The sequence below is a fragment of the Mycotypha africana genome (assembly GCF_025528875.1).
Source record: "Mycotypha africana strain NRRL 2978 chromosome Unknown BDF20scaffold_9, whole genome shotgun sequence".
Lineage (NCBI taxonomy): Eukaryota > Fungi > Mucoromycota > Mucoromycetes > Mucorales > Mycotyphaceae > Mycotypha > Mycotypha africana.
Genome location: NW_026515733.1, coordinates 210,023 through 226,126, shown reverse-complemented (window position 1 = coordinate 226,126; position 16,104 = coordinate 210,023). Strand labels below are relative to the sequence as shown.

At 38.8% G+C, this 16,104-nt stretch overlaps 8 protein-coding genes across 8 annotated transcripts; 2 read left to right on the top strand and 6 right to left on the bottom strand.

The window, feature by feature from the left end:
• Window positions 1–245: 245 nt before the first annotated feature.
• Window positions 246–3,357, bottom strand: BDF20DRAFT_824821 (alpha glucosidase; the record flags this gene model as incomplete). The annotated part of the gene is made up of 7 exons (XM_053077924.1): window positions 246–1,972; window positions 2,043–2,141; window positions 2,215–2,450; window positions 2,513–2,550; window positions 2,625–2,909; window positions 3,005–3,186; window positions 3,279–3,357. The coding sequence occupies 7 exons, from the start codon at window positions 3,355–3,357 to the stop codon at window positions 246–248; spliced, it is 2,646 nt and encodes an 881-aa protein (XP_052933268.1).
• A 1,037-nt stretch (window positions 3,358–4,394) lies between these two features.
• BDF20DRAFT_801100 (uncharacterized protein) lies at window positions 4,395–4,982 on the bottom strand (the record flags this gene model as incomplete). Its single annotated transcript, XM_053076387.1, has 1 exon — window positions 4,395–4,982. A coding segment is annotated over one exon (588 nt), but the record flags the coding sequence as incomplete, so codon positions are not given.
• An 80-nt stretch (window positions 4,983–5,062) lies between these two features.
• On the bottom strand, window positions 5,063–6,019 carry BDF20DRAFT_947308 (uncharacterized protein; the record flags this gene model as incomplete). Its single annotated transcript, XM_053084852.1, has 2 exons — window positions 5,063–5,521; window positions 5,582–6,019. Coding segments are annotated over 2 exons (897 nt in total), but the record flags the coding sequence as incomplete, so codon positions are not given.
• A 210-nt stretch (window positions 6,020–6,229) lies between these two features.
• BDF20DRAFT_884822 (uncharacterized protein) lies at window positions 6,230–6,613 on the bottom strand. The gene is made up of 2 exons (XM_053081891.1): window positions 6,488–6,613; window positions 6,230–6,391 (listed from the first exon to the last, which is right to left on the bottom strand). The coding sequence occupies exons 1-2, from the start codon at window positions 6,545–6,547 to the stop codon at window positions 6,290–6,292; spliced, it is 162 nt and encodes a 53-aa protein (XP_052933265.1). The 5' UTR covers window positions 6,548–6,613; the 3' UTR covers window positions 6,230–6,289.
• Window positions 6,614–7,524: 911 nt separating this feature from the next.
• BDF20DRAFT_884810 (uncharacterized protein) lies at window positions 7,525–9,262 on the top strand. Its single transcript, XM_053081890.1, is given in 6 exon segments — window positions 7,525–7,545; window positions 7,560–7,598; window positions 7,612–7,723; window positions 7,797–7,889; window positions 7,946–8,802; window positions 9,240–9,262. 3 exon segments carry the CDS (start codon window positions 7,645–7,647, stop codon window positions 8,800–8,802), a joined length of 1,029 nt encoding a protein of 342 aa, XP_052933264.1. The 5' UTR covers window positions 7,525–7,545; window positions 7,560–7,598; window positions 7,612–7,644; the 3' UTR covers window positions 9,240–9,262.
• Window positions 9,263–9,503: 241 nt separating this feature from the next.
• Window positions 9,504–9,818, top strand: BDF20DRAFT_884807 (uncharacterized protein; the record flags this gene model as incomplete). Its single annotated transcript, XM_053081889.1, has 1 exon — window positions 9,504–9,818. A coding segment is annotated over one exon (288 nt), but the record flags the coding sequence as incomplete, so codon positions are not given.
• Window positions 9,819–11,803: 1,985 nt separating this feature from the next.
• Window positions 11,804–14,056, bottom strand: BDF20DRAFT_884791 (uncharacterized protein). The gene is made up of 7 exons (XM_053081888.1): window positions 13,550–14,056; window positions 13,400–13,450; window positions 13,191–13,306; window positions 12,964–13,124; window positions 12,318–12,873; window positions 12,170–12,244; window positions 11,804–12,103 (listed from the first exon to the last, which is right to left on the bottom strand). Exons 1-7 carry the CDS (start codon window positions 13,641–13,643, stop codon window positions 11,957–11,959), a joined length of 1,200 nt encoding a protein of 399 aa, XP_052933262.1. The 5' UTR covers window positions 13,644–14,056; the 3' UTR covers window positions 11,804–11,956.
• Window positions 14,057–15,791, bottom strand: BDF20DRAFT_884788 (uncharacterized protein). The gene is made up of 5 exons (XM_053081887.1): window positions 14,801–15,791; window positions 14,589–14,714; window positions 14,464–14,525; window positions 14,241–14,365; window positions 14,057–14,172 (listed from the first exon to the last, which is right to left on the bottom strand). The coding sequence occupies exons 1-5, from the start codon at window positions 15,737–15,739 to the stop codon at window positions 14,132–14,134; spliced, it is 1,293 nt and encodes a 430-aa protein (XP_052933261.1). The 5' UTR covers window positions 15,740–15,791; the 3' UTR covers window positions 14,057–14,131.
• Between the last annotated feature and the right edge of the window lie 313 nt (window positions 15,792–16,104).

Here is a 16,104-nt window from a genome sequence, read left to right as displayed (position 1 = left end):
AACTTAGCACCAGTTTCTGATAACAAGAATATGTCAACGAAGACAAAAGCTACGGACATATTTGGCGATCTTGATCCACGCTTCATTCTGAAGCGATTTAACTAAAGCACCACTATATGTACCTTGTAGACAATAACAAGCGTCTATGAAGTTATTATCATAAGTCAACTTTAACTTAAAAATACCTGATAAAGTTTTATTTATCAGTAATAAAGACTTTTATATGATTATTGTACAACTTTCAATTAATCAAATTTAATTTCGAAAGGTTCGGTCAAATTAATAGAAACGTTGTCAGCAGTTACAGAATTATCGTCTTTGGTCAATTCGATTGACTTGTGCTCAGTATGGGCTATGGTTAATTTACTTGCGCCCTTGCCAATAATAGTAATCTTTTGGAGCTTTTCAGGATGGGCGTAACCAAATTCACCAGAAGCAGAGAGCTTACCCTTCTTGTAAGTGAAAGAGATATCGGAGCTATTCTCAACTTCCAAGGATTCACCATCATCAATATAGAGTCTACCTTTAGCAGTATCTGAATCATCAAGGGCGATGATAAGGCTGTACTCCGTTGAATAGGTTTCGCCGACTGTATATTTGGGTTGTTTTGTAGGAATAATAGAACCACCACGAATATGGACAGGTATATGCGTAATAGGTGCGTCAAGAGTAACGGTTTCAACTTCTGCGTGTTTGCCTACGTTCTCGACTGTTGTTTCATGAGTAAACCAGTCATACCAAATTCCAGGAGGGAACTGGGCATCGACAGTAGTTCGACCTTTGTCGAGTACAGGAGAGAGCAAGATATCAGAGCCCACGAGTACTTGAAGGTCGTTTGCAGCGATTTCATTGTACTGGGGATATTCAAAGATAAGTGGACGCCAGACACCGGTGCCTAAACGATGTGATTCTTCAAAGAGTGTATAGTAATAGGGAAGAAGCGCGTAGCGAACTTGAAGAGCATTACGACTGGCTTCAGCAGTAGTGTTCCACAAGTAAGGCTCTTGATCAGATTGTCCAATAGCGTTATGGTTTCTAGCGAAAGGGTAAAAAGCGCCAATGGACATCCATCGAGTACAAAGTTCCTCTGTCGTATTTTGGTTAAAACCACAAACATCAGCACCGGAATAGGTTATACCAAACATTTGCATGTTAAGAATATTGGCTAACGAGCTCTTAAGATATTCCCATAATGAATGGTTGTCGCCTGTCCAATGGCCAGCATTTTTGCCAGTGCCGACGAAGGTAGATCTGCTCAAGACAAACGGTCTCGCCTTGCTGTTTTGTTTAATCAGGGCATTACGAGTTATATAGCTTTCAGCGTGACCGTACAAGTTGTGAATATCATAGTGTGGGACATTGCCATAGTGAAGAGCAGTTGTAGCAACAGTCAGTTCAGAAAGATTGCCACCGCCGTTATTGATAACATACTTGGGATACAAAAGATCTCGTGTTTCTCCAGGAGGGTTGCCTAAGGCTTTGAGAGCCTCTTCCTGGGCAGCATGATTGGCGTCCTGAACTTCTTGAGGTAAAAGCCATCGGTAGGGTTGTTTGCCAGCATCTACTTTTCCACTGCCGCAGGAACCAAGACAGAAGCTAGCAGGTTCGTTCATGTCGATCCACAAGCCGTCTACACCAAGCATATCGACAAAATCGCCTATTTCTTTCTCCCAGTAAGCGCTTGCATTAGGGTGCCACCAGTCAGGGAAAGTAGTATAGCCTGGCCATACCATACCAACATAGTCAGATCCATCGGGGTTCTTAATCCAAACATCCATTTCAGTACCACGTACATAGGGGCCGTAGGTAGTATTAGCGCTGATGGCAGGATCAACCATGACAACGTAATTCTGTCCTTCTTTGTGAAGCTGTTCACCGAGAGCAATCATACGCTTCTTTGGGAAATTGACGCCGTCGAAAGAGAAATCCTTTGTCTCTTCCATGTAATCAATATCAACCCAGGCGGTTTGAACTATTAAATGTGATATACAAGAAGCAATCAGCTGAATTTGCTTATGGAATTTCAAAGAGTTCTTACTTACGAGGAATATTAGCTTCCTTATATTTCTTAATGACAGTTTCAACATCATTTATGCTCTTATAGCCGTATCTACAATGATGCCAACCAAGCATCCAATGAGCTATATGTACATACATTAGAATATGACTAAAAGCGATGTTTTCGAGACTTTCTATCTAAAATAAGACACGTACATGGCATCAGCGGTTTGCCAATCAAATCAGTATAGGCGATACTGACGTCGTTTGGTGAACCAGATTTTGGAACGAAGAAGTAGAAATCCAAAATACCACCAATTACTTTGTAAGTAATGCGATTGTCAGCTGTAACAACATCCATACCATGAGAATTCATCAAAAGTACGCCATGAGCTTTGCCATCACGGATTTCGGAATAGTAAGGGTGCGAGCCGTAAATATTACGGTAGAAACTATAAAATAAACCACAGATTATCAGATCATGACTATCACTAATATTTGGAAATACACTTACTCATCAGCATTATCACGGGCCCAAATAGTAGTGATGTTCTTAAGCAAAACGAAAAAAAAATGGGTATGAGTTCAATGCTATCTTTTACGCAAATGTGTAATAACTTTCTTACTGTTGTGCGTCTGAATGGTGCCGTGACTTCACCAAGACCATAAATATTTGCATCATCAGGAAGTTTCGTTGACAATTCAAGATATTGATCTTCGAATACAAAAGGCATATTAGAGGTGTCAAAAATGACTGCCTTATCACTTTTACGAACAACTCTAAAACTGAATGGCTTTGCAGTGTATTGGAAATCATAATTTGCTTTTTCGGCGCGATGAACGACGTTAGGACGTTCAATACCCAAAGGAGAGTCAGGCACCGTATATTGCTTCTTTTCTTTGTCAGAAATCTATACATTTTGAAATTGAACTAGCGTTATAATGATACCGAGAAAAGAGCCAAGGGAAGCCTTAAACCATAATGAATGAGACAGGCGATAGATACCTTTATATGTAGTCTCTCTTCTGTTTCATAATCGACGTCCACCACAAGATTTTCGATCGTGTTTCCGTATAGATTAATACCATCTTTCTTATCGGAAATCAGACTTAAAGGAATTTGAAGACCAGCGTCAGTACTCTTAACTTTCCCATCCACCTTATAACCAGAGGCAGAAGTACTCAAGGCTACAATTATAGATTAAATTGAAAATGTTCATTGTCATTGGTTTTATTACATGACTGGGCCGCCTTATCTAATTTTGTATGGAATAACCTACCATAATGTTTGTCTGTTTGACTAAAAACATTTGCAGAGAAAGTAAGCGCTATAGCGACGACTATGTGTGATATTTTCATCGTTTAGTTGATTGAATATCAGTGTTTGTCATTTCGATCTACTTTTGATGGCTTACTTATATATTTGAGTGCATCTCTGCTGAAAAATCCGGGAAACCAGCAAATGTAGTGAAGTAGCTCACATAGATTGCTTGTACTCATGCTTGAACAACAAATTAAAGTACAGTAAACTGATAAAAAGGCATTTTGTTGGGAGCACGAACGCCATTTCCCGTTTTTACAGCCAGAGCCAATTATTTGATTGATATGGAACGAATTAACAATTCAGGTAAGATTGACTACAGTTTTTTAACTGCGGGTTTAGACGCAGCTTAAAAATAACTGGATGGAATGACCAAAATTTTGAGACGATTGAGTTAGAGTTTGAAGATCGAACTACACTAAAATGGAGACGTTTACCTGTAAATATCAAGCCAGTTTCGTTCTGGCGATAATAAAAATCAAAAGACTAAGAAGTTGTCTTCCGGCTGAACTCTGTAGGACGTTCCTTGTCTTTCCATACCGAAATGCTGATGGCCATCATGTTTTTTGCTGCATTGACATCGCGGTTCCATAGTATCTTACAGGTTTTGCAAACAAGGATACTACAGCCACGCACGGTGTCTAATGCTTTCAATGTGTCTGAGCGACAACAATTGCATATGCGTGATGTCAAGTATTCATCAATTGTCACGGCAAGGAGATCACCAGCAGCCTCTCTTCGCTTCAATGCACGCCACAAAACACCAACGACACCAGTTCTAAGGCCTTTTAGATGAACGGCGGATTTATTGAACATGCCGTCACCAAATACAACCAGAGGAACTTTTTTGCGATCACTCAGCCTGAATTTCTCAGGGGCCCATCGTCTGTTGAAGGAAGACAGTAGATTGAGTATACACAAATTCAGTGGACAGTTAATCGCTACAGACTTACCGAACGTGGTTATCGCTCTTTGTCTCTTCTTCTTCCCGGATCTCCTTCTCATTCTCTTCTTCCTGTTTTACTTTCACTTTCTGTTTCGTCTTCTTTCTTCCTTTTTTATGCTTAATCTTGCCCTTCTTCTTTGGCCATTTCATATGTTCTTCCTTTCTTTTCTTCCGTAATTCTTTGTCGTATTTGATCCCTCCATCGACAAGCATGTTCACCATCATGTCTGCAGCACGCTGTCTGCCTTGATGCAGACGGAACCTTGTTTCACCCATACCTGGCCCATAGAATGAGAACAGGATCTCTAAATGTTGTAGTATGTAAATAGTATATCTCTTATACTGTTCAGGCGAGCCTGTTTTACTACTCGGTATATTGCTTTCTATCGCTTTTATCATACAACCGGCCTTTTTCCTTTCTAATTCTGCACTGACACGAGTACTACCCGTCATGTGATAATATTCTTTTGTCGAGCAGCGCCGTATCTCATGTCTGTTTGTTTCTAACCCGATTGCTGCTGTAAATACGGTCTTTCGGCCAGGATCAACAAATGTGGGTCTGTAGTTTGTCGTGATTTCTTCATAGGAGAAGTCTTCCAACGTCAAGTCATGATGATCAATGATGGCGTCTTCTCTTGGTTTCTTCTTACGACTAAATAGGAAGTCTACAGTGAAGCCATCAGATCGAATGAGATTCCTGAAGAGCATACTTGTGTTTGTCTTTAACTCAGCAATACTATGATATAAGTGAAAGAATAATCTTGAGAACAGAGTCTTTTAGCAGAGTGCTATTTACTTTACCTTCTGAAGCCTAACTTTTTGAAGTTGAACACTTTACAAAATTGTTCAAGTTGATTCCAATAGCCCTTTACAAGTCTTCCAGGAAATAAAAAAGGAGTAAGGGCGTTTATGCTGATGGTAATGAAGCGCCATGATACTGAGGGTGTTGGAAAAGGGAAGAAGCGATGAGGTAATGGTAACCTACGAACATCGTAGGCAAAATGATTAGAATGCTCTTCTTCGTAGTAGTCCTGGATAAACCACAAGGGCTTGACAAATTTGACCGGATCGGCCGCCAATGATAAAAGCGTAACCTTTTCCTCCACAAGGTCTGCAAAGTTCTTGCACAAATTATCTATTCTTAATTTGTCATCACTGCTTAACTTGACTTTACCAGGCCATTTGGGTTCGCCTTTGCAAATCGCTTGATAGCAGTATTTTGTTGCGATTTCGTCAACATCGCGCTTTACCATGCTCTAAAGAGAAAAGAATATTGACTTTGCTGCTGTTTGGTTTAATGTAAAGTTAATCCTTACCGGGAACAAATTCTGCAAGGTATAGTATAGATATTTAAGCATTCGCTGCTCAAAAAGCTCAACAATGCTGTTTGTATATGTGGTACTGAGCTCTTTACAAGCTTCTGTTAAGCATTGGCTATAGCCTTTGGTGAAGCTATAACTTACTTCGACAGCTGGATGCTTCTCTTTGAACTGCTTATAGAAGTTTTTCATGGAATCATTTATTGCTTTCTTGTTGGTTACTGTTTTACCTGTTACAAGTTGTCCAACCGAATACCAGAACTGTTGGGTGAAAATTTCTTTTGGTGTGTCTTTCTTATTATGGATGAGATAAGCGTTAACAAATAGTTGCGAACGAAACACAATAGCCCTAATGTCATTGCAGCACGAAATGACTCTTTCTCTGAATTTCTCGCGGAAGGTTGGTAACACCGCACTGTCGATGGGAAGCTTTCTTGTGAATACAGTAGCATCATCACCAAGAACAGATGAAATGAGTTCTTCTTTCGAAGGCGTGTGTTTGAGGCATTGCGGCGAACGAGCAGTGGTATGGCCATCTTGTCCACAGCTGAGGCACTTTACAGCTTGTGCGGTGGTCTTTTTCCGTTTAACTGCTTTCTTCTTCTCTTTCACTTGGTCACTCTGTTTTCTCTTTTTGCCACTGCTACCAACTTTAAGGAGGTTACTCACAAGCAATTAAGTGCTGTGTGTAAGATAGATTTAGGTTTATTGCTTACCATCATCAGCATTTACGGCTTTGTAATACTTGCATTTGTAGTAACGCTTGTCAAAATGACCTGGTTCATAGCAGTCTCGACACTTGGTATGCTCTAAAAAATTACAACAAATATCAGAATCCTTATATCTTGATCTGACGGTTCTCCTACAATTATCAAGCATTTTATCAAATGGGTTCCTTTTAACCTGGTTCTTATGCTTTTCTTTAATAGATCTAATCTTCTGTATAATGAAACTTTTGTACATGAATAGAGCTGTAAGTTACAAAAAAAGCGAAATACGGAAAAGAAGGGATCTTATTCTCGTTTGAAAGAACCCCTTCATTATAATCTAACTTTGACAACAAAACGCGAGAAAAGAAAGACACGTCTTTATCATTGGGCAAAGTTCCGAAAAAGGCACTGACGAACATCTGGTTGGGTCTTATAACACATCGTCAAATGACGAAAAAGTTGTCAAGCTTTTTGTAGCTCGTCCTATTGCAAAGTCACGCCAATAAGAGTTTTCTTAGCGACCTCTTTACTATGAGCACTCATTTTTAGGACTAGCTTGTACGCCATCCTTAATGCTGCTTGGATGATACTGGATAATTGATTATCAGCGAAATCGTCCAAGAATAATATACCGCTTCATCGTAAAATAATTGAAAGTTGTCTAAATTAAAGATTTAATAGTGTCCAATAAAATTTGTGAAAAGTCTGAAATAGTAGTTAAAACACTGTATTTATCCGTCAAATCTGCATCCCACATTTTCAACATTGCAAACTTTAATTTTTCATACACAGACAACTATGTATCATGTTCTTTCTTCACGGAATCTTGTGCGAACAGATCAAAGAATATTACAGTGTTTTAGCTTCAACTTTACACTTTATACAAATTTTATTGGACAATTTTTATATTTAATTTAGATAATTTTAAATTATTTTAGGATGAAATGGTATAATATTCTTGGACGATTTATTGAATAAATAATTGTAGACATTACTTTGAAGGTCAGTGGACATTTTTCAATAGATAGTGGCATTACGTTAAAGTACTACGAGACGTACTGAGTATTATAGTGTGACACAGGTCTTATAAGCAATAGATATAGGGTTGCAGTTTACGAGACTTTGTTTATGGATCATATGAATTGATCTACGCGTTAAACTAATCCCAGGAACGTTCTTCCGCCACGTAGATAACGGTTGTTGTTGTCAATCGTAACAAGAAAATAGATGTTGTCAAACTCGAAGCATTTACAGATAAAAATATGTTTGACATCTTTCCTTTGATTTCCATCTTCTTCTTCTTATTCTTCTTTCATCTTTCTTTCCTCATCCTGATAGCTATTACTTACCATGTACAAAGCCCAAATCTTGCAAAAAATTAAATCGGTGGCAGAAGCCCATAAGAATAAAGTCAAAGATGAGTCCTTCCGTAAGTAACACTTGAGCGCGCTGCCACAAATAAGTTATAGTGGTAATCCTCAGATTATGTTTTGTATGACTAGTGAACATCGAGTGCAAGGATTGCAAAACACTCGGACATTTCAACAAGGCATACCATGAATGCAAGTTTTACAAAGCAGTTTCTGCAGCTGATGGTAAGTATCATGCTCTCACTGCAAGACAAGTTTATGTTTGCTTAACGGAAATTTAGTTGGAAGTAGCGGTAAGAAACGTAAGCAATCAGCTACAATCAAGGAAGAAAAGAAGCAAGCAAAGAGAAAGAAGAAGCAAACAACTGGAGATATCAAGTGTATCAGTTGTGGCTTAAAGGGTCATTCTACTTCTCGTTCTCTCGAATGTCCCAATCACATTGCTTCAAAGGAAGAAGTTATTACCTCGACGCTTGGAGAAGGCTCCACTGTATTCACGAGGAAGCTCCCTCTTACGTCTGCTGTGAAGCCAGCGTTTCGCGAACAATTCCAAGGGAAAGTCATCTCTTGCTGCTCTGACATAAGGAGAATAGTATTCTCTAGTCAATTATTCGTTAACTCGTACCTCATTCATTATCAGGAGAATAGAAGGAATGCTAACAAAGGCGACAAGAAAGACAATGATAAAAACAGCAACAAAGGCAGTAAAGAAGCCAACAAAGAAGACAGCAAGAAAGGCAGTAAAGAAGCCAACAAAGAAGACAGCAAGAAAGGCAGTAAAGAAGCCAACAAAGAAGACAGCAAGAAAGACAGCAAAGAAGCCAACAAAGACAGGTCTATTCCTGATGTATTCTGCCAGCAATTCTGGTATTCAGTAGGTCAGCTAGTAACGGGCAAGCAAGTTACTCACAAAACGGCATTATCCGAGGACATAAAACAGTATTATACAGACTTCAAGGCAAAGTTCCCTACTATCGAAGTAAAACACAAGCTAACCGTGGAATATAGCCATTGCCTTACAGAGGCAGCAAAGGAATTGAGCGTCTCTTACACGAACTCCATTGTAGAGCGCTTCGAGCAGCGCTTAACAAAGTTCCTTACTTACAAATTGAGAACTATGCTCCCGGTAAGGCTGTAACCGAGTACCTTCTTAATGCTCTGCTGTTTTATTCATTTTATTTCTCTTTATACACATTCTAGAATATCAAACGCACTGATGTACAAAGAATTGTACAGCTGTATTGTTACCAATCTGTCTGTCATGGTCATCCTCATTGGCCAGAAAACCTCGAGCTGGCGGCCGTTGACAAAAACCGAATTGAATTATTCTGCAAACAATTTGAAGAGTTCATTCCAGGAGAAGTAACCCTCGTTTCTCTTTCTGCTGCTCCTGCAAAGTTTGTTAATGCGTTATGGAACATACAGTTTACGTACGAGCAAGAACATATACAGCATAAACCGTACGATGTCCGTGTCCTACCACTTCCTCAGCGTTTCTTTCTCTTTCCTACTCCATCGCTGAAATGGCGTTTCATCGCGATAAGTATAAACGCTCTTACACCCTTCATGTTTCCCGGAAAAGTTGCCAAGGGTTATACAGCCCAACTCGAACAATTCTGTGAAGTCTTCGACTTCAAAAAGTTTGGCTCTAAGAGGTAAAACTATAGAAGAACTTTTTCAGCAAAATTTTGCCTAATAGTAAACACACCCCTATTTTTGCTTCTGTCATAGTCTAACCGCTTTGAAGGAAAGTTCTGATGTAATGTTTCGAAACATGGTTAGGTCGGACGGCTTTACTGTAGACTTTTTGTTCAGCCGCAAAAAGAAAACAAAAGAAGACATGACCATTCATAATCACACCTTGACTTTGGAAGATTTTTCTTATGACGAAGTACAAGACAATTACAGACCCGCTTTCCTTGATCCAGGGCGAAGATCTGTCTTCACAGCGGCAATCGGTCTAGATCATAACAAACATCAAATACGCAGCTGCTCTACCAAGGAATATTATCATATGACCGGAAGTACCAGATACGCTGCAAAGCTGGAAAAGAAGAAAGCAGGCACAATTCAAATGATCGAAAGTGGCATACCAACCGCCAAAACTTCTATTATCGAACAACATGACCGTCATGTACAATATATATTGCAGCACTTGGAAGCCTTGTTCTCTTTTTACGGCGAGAGAACTGCTGAAGAACGATTTCGTTTATACCAGGGTCAGGAGCGTGCTGCCGACAACATGGTCAATTTGCTTATTAATGGAACCACAAAGTACAATAAGCAATTGAGGTTGAAGAAGAAGAAAGATCGAAGCAAGTGGCCAAAGAAGAATACCGACAGAATGGCCTTTTGTAAACGTAAAAAGAAGAAGAAGAAGAAGCAAAAGGTTCCAGAAGAGAAGGAAGAAGCAGATGCGAGAGAAGTAAGCGATGTTCTCGCTAAGAAAGAGAGGTAAGGTTTTTAAATGATAAGCAATTCATCCACTATTCGCAGAAATATTGATAGAACTCATGCTTTCTACAGTAATCCCCTGAAGAACAAGTGGAAGCCTGAACCCTTTAGTGTAGGCGACACTAAAAAGATCCCTTTGATTGTAGTTGGTAATGGCATGTTCGGGAAGAGTGCAGTGCCCATCAAAGGCCATAAGACTGGTGTCGTGGGAGTTCTTTGGCGTGCCTTGAAGCGAAGAGAGGCTGCTGGCGATTTGCTCGTATTAACCATTGATGAATACCTAACTTCTCGAATATGCAATAATTGTCGTTCCAACAATCTTGAAGCATTGAAGACAGTTCCCGGCCAAAGTATCCTTGCCTGCAAAACCTGTTCGATACTTTGGAACCGGGACGTCAACGCTGCTAAAAACATGTTGACAATTAGCGTTTCGACCTGGAAGTCAACGGGAAGACCTGCGGAGTTTTCTAGAAAACCAAAATCAACCGCAACAACCACTTAAACACCATCCTCTAATCGCCAGCACGAAGCTGGTTTGATTTTTACAGGTAAGCGTCTCAATTTTTGTGTAATTCGATCTTGAAATTATAACTTGATGGTCTCAAAAATTTACTTTTATCGTCTAGTTATATTGCGGCTTCGTCTAAACCCAAAGCTAAAAAACTGTATGAGTAAATACATCGTATGGGTTTGTATATTCAAAGACCGTTACTACTATTTATGGTATTTGGAGCCTTCTTCCATGGGAGGATGACTTTAAAAGTTTGCTGAGTACAACACGAAATTCATGCATTTTCAATATACTTTACGCGTAAACGTAAAAATAAGCCGATAAAGGCGACAAGATGATGAAATTAAAAACATCAGTATCACAACTAAGCAATATTAGCGCATAGTAACAAAAGATTTGTTACATACACGAAACGAATATTGACAATCCGGATTGTTCCCTTGTCTTGTACAATAGATAGAGATTTATATAGTAACTCGTGTGTTTACATATCTAACTTCCGGTGCTAAGGTTTTTGTCAGTCATACTACGAGGAAAACTATCTTTAACACTGTTCTTAACATAACAGTTTATTATTCGAGTTCTCACTGATGAAAATTACTAGTAACACCTTTTAAAGCTACTGTTCAATGTTTTCCCGGTATTAAAAGTTTTAGCTTGGGTGAGGGGACATTTAGTTAATGCAACAGTTATACAGTACGACAAGTTCAACCGCCTAGTTGTCATACTATTTTCTTTTTGTTCAACATGTAATTATCACCACATAAAATTTATACCTTTAACCGAACCAACAAGATGGTTTCACATTTATTACTCCAGCTTTGAGATATCGCCTTAGTGAAAAACCATTATAAACAGTAAGACAACATCGAAGACTCTAATTAGATAAGCGTTTGATAATTGAAACGACCATTAATCTATTCTTACACAATATTGAGTCGGTGACTTTGTGGCTCAAGTGATATGAAGCAGGCCAGAATTAGTAAAATAGAAGGATGGCAGGTTAAGGGAAGGAAAGATGGATATAGAGATGATGATGTATCAGAATGTCTATGAACAAATTTCTATGTACAGATATAGCTATTGCCATTGGAGAATATGAGTTTCTTAAAAGATACTATTTTACATTTTACATAATAAGTGGTTCATCACTGTTTGAAAGGCGGTTTAAATGCAAGTACGCGTCTGTACCATAACTATAAATGGTAGAACATGATGAGGTTGAGCTATAAAAGAAATAGTAAAATACACATACTTACCCTTCCATCGATATTAGTTTCAGATCTCCTCCAAAATATCTAGCATACTGTTAATGGCATGGTATGCATCAGCTTCTAAACATAAATGACTTGCAACTATATTTCCAACTTACCAATCTGGAAGTAGGTAATCCATAGCCGAATCCAGCCATAGGTGCTTTGAATTCTGATTTATTGTAGTCGGGTTCTAATTCCTGTGCTTGTGCTGTGGTGTACTATAATTTTAACAAACATTGTTAAAAATGTAACGGTACATATTGGAGTTGTAGATCTTCCAATACCATATAAGTCCAGATCACTGGAATGCCCGAACGTGGTAATCCGCCTCCTTCATCAGATATTTTGATTGTTATATCCTAAAAGTGATTTTATTGCACTAAGTCGACATTGTCGCTTTCGATTGATATGCCTACAAGTCCTAGAACTTACCTCTTTTCCATGTGCAATAACAAGTTTAATTGGCGGGTATTCATCCTCATAGTCAGTGCCAAACCTCTCCACTACCGCACGCAAAGAGTTTTTGAGCAGTTCGAAAACCATGTGGTTTAAATGTGAGGGAACATACATGAACTCGATGTTTCCTGGACAAAACATTTGCACTTCAGGTGCTTTAAACAAGCCATAATGCTCCTCACAAATGAACCTAGCATTAGCTATTGCGTCCTGAGCAATCTCTTTTATATTGGTTTTGGTGCATATCACACCAACATAGTTAGGCATAAATGGCCCACGGTAGAGGGCTGAATGCTGACCCATTAGCATACGGATACCGATTCTCGACATATAGAACCTATCCAAAAACTGTTGTACATCTGCATCTACTATATTATATTGTCGATGCTGCTTGTATTCTAAAATCCCTTGCGCCATTGTGGTTACTACTGGATCATGACGCTTTTTCACCTTTTCAATTGCTTTTACAAATGCTTCAGAATACACCAACATAGCCGGGGTGCACTTTATACGCTCGTAGTTGTTGAAGTATCTAAAAGGAGGTTGCAAGTCGAATCAAATCAGAATGAATAATTATACTTAACGCTCCAATGGTTCGATTTCCTGATGAAAATTCGTTTACCTGTTGTCGACAGTCTTATAATAATAATAATTCTTGGATTTCATTTGCTGAACAGCCAAATTAGGTCTGCTTTGTGGTAAAGTTGGTGAACTTCTTGACGCCTTTTTAAAGCTAGCTTTCAATTCAGATGAAATTTCTGGTGTAGGTAATTCTATTAATTCCTATTGTTTTTCTTAGTGTTCGCTCATACCGGACAATGAAAATTGTATACGATGATGTGAATGTACCTGGAAAGATTGTGCATACCAGTCCTTGACTTTCAGAATTGAAGGCTGCTGTCCTAGACTTGGTGGCAGTTCGTCAAGCTCTTTCACACGATGCGCCAAACGTATAGGTAACTCCTCTGTTGTTTATGTTTATTATACACCCCAAATTTTTCATGAGTTGAGCTTTACTTTCTGGGTTCTTTCAGTTGCGATATGATAACTGCCTTTACCATGCAAAAATTGACTCGCTTTAAAAAACGTTGCTGGAGATGGTTTCTGCCCTGAATAAGCATTCCGTGAGAAATACAGAAAGTATAAATAAGAGAGACAAAAGTTATAATTTTGTTTTAGGAGACAATCTTTATCGCTTGATCCTTTACCGAACATAACCATTTGCTTTAAGGAAACCCCCGTTTGCGGAAAGTTCGCATAATGCTTAATTTTTTTGTATAGCTGAGGGGTGATCTTGAACATATCTTTCAATGGTTGAATCAATAGGAAAAAGGAAGTAAAACTGGAGAAGGACTACTTCAATCTTTTTCAGCGCTTCTGTTCGTCAAAAAATTTAAGTTGGATTCCCGTCAAAGCCTTCATTGGTATCTGAATGTGTACCCCACATCATTTAAACATAAAGAAAAACCCAAAAAATTTCACTACCCTATCTTCCCAATTCCATAACAAATTGTGAAGAGCATACTATATGAGCAGCTTATCATCAACAAAATTTTGGAGTCAGTGAACTTTTTCCTCTCTCGTACTTAGTCCTGCGTCAAAATGCTCTTTCATAAAGAGAGTAGAGCATGCGTTCTGACATTTAGATTAGATTGTTCAAGTGAAATACCACAGCAAATAAAACCAATTGCACCATAACAATACTTATAGTTCAGCAAGAATTTTGAGGTGTAATATAAGTTATATTTTGAAAGAGAATAACTTATAAAATAGTAAAAATCAACAGGTTCCTAACTTAGCTCATCAACATGTAGCTGACCCGTTTTCATACCTATTTTGCAAAGAGTATATATTCGTAAACATAATACAAATTGAAATACATTTTAAATTGTTCCTTACTTTCGCTAAGAGAATGAGCAACTAGCTTTTCGTGCTTCATTTTCTTTTTCTTTTGTCTGCGAATAACTGCAACAGGCACTGGAGATTTATGTACTAGATAAGTGGACACTGAACCCATCAACCAGCTGAGAAGAAAAAAAAAAAGAAAAAGAAAAAACCCCCCACCAAGTATACATTAGTAATCGATACGTAGAATTACAGTATAATGATTGGCTAGACTTACGTTTTCATGGACCCACGGCCACGACTTCCACAAACTATCATGGTGTAATTATGCTCCCTCATCTATAGACGTAATAAACGTTAATGACGCCCTATTTCTTGTCCAGTATAATTGCTATTATTTACCAAAGCTTTTAAGGCGTCCTTAATCCTTCCTATCATAACATATGTTATCAATTTAATGTTGAATAGCATCATCTGTCCCATTAGTTTCTTTGTTTCCGCAATCAATGCGTCCGACGTGGCACGCAACTATAATTATATACGTATAGAGTTAAAGGATTCGTGGAGGACGGTTAGATTAGTTCTTACGAAACAAAAAATCCTACAAAATGTACCTGCTCCTTTTGGTCGAGGCCAGAAGCATCCACAATATCAGGATTATCGTCTCTGTTGGCAACCGTTGCTACATGTAGCTCGTCCCCATCCCGCATCATGGTTCCCATCGTCCATTCAAGCGCATATAAACTCTCCTTACTGAAATCACAAGCAACCAAGTACGCTTTTGATGGTCGTGTCTGTCGGTAAGCTGATGGCATGACGCCCGTTCTCCCTGCTCCGTAATATTGCACAACACGCAACTTGGTGGGTTCTTCGATAACGGTAGGGTTGTCCGAGAAGACTAATAGGCTTTTTTGATATTGATTACTCTGAACATGTATGCAACTGCTATCAGACGTATTTCCGCATACAATTTCTTTGCTTTCGGGCTCATCGTAGGGAATGTGTCGATTGCTTTCAGTACGTCTCAACAAGTCAGGATCTTCATTCAAAAGGTCCTCTTCGTTAGTCACACTTTGTTCATATTTCTCAACCTCAGAATCTTGCCGTTCTTGATACTCTCTCATCTCTTGCTGCAAACAAGCCATTATATCACGGGCCTCGAATTCATCTTTCGCAGGTTTCTGTTTATCTTGAATTTTATCTTTCGTTGGTGTCGTTTTTGGCGACTCTTCTATATCACTAACGACACTATCATCATCCTTTGCTGCCTCAATATTTTTTATTTTATTTTGACCTGTCCTAGAGTCAATGGATTCAACATCGCTGCTACTGCCATTTGATTCCTCTTCCAAATCGGAATCCTCTTCTTCCCCCTCTTGTCTCCTTCGTTCAAGCACTGCTTCCTCTTCCTCTTTACTGTTAAGCTCTGCCAGTTCCGACTTCAACCATGATCGACGAACTGGTTCTTCTGTAGCCAATGGTATTTTACTCGTAATGGGCGCATTGTTAACTGCCACTGTTGGAATGGCAGTCTGTTTGCCTGTGTTTGCCATGATATTTATGCAATAAATGAGTGGAATGAAACAAAAGGAAATGAGAGAGCCATGAGAGAGCTAAGAATAGGAATTCAAAACCCCGCTCTGGCTCTTTTTGAAAGCATATGAACCTGAAATTTAGTGACTGACATAAACACGTCCTCAATGATTCCCATTAGGTTTCTACATGGTGAAGAATTCGTGCTTCTTCTAAGAGTAATAAATATACTATGCACTTAATCATCATCTTATCACAACTACTCATCTACAGCTAAGCGAATCTTGATTCAGGATTATCTGAGGGTATTGATAACGTTTTGAAGCCCGTAATACGTGAATTTAAATTAAATCAATCAAACTTCACGAATTGATTCTTATCAACA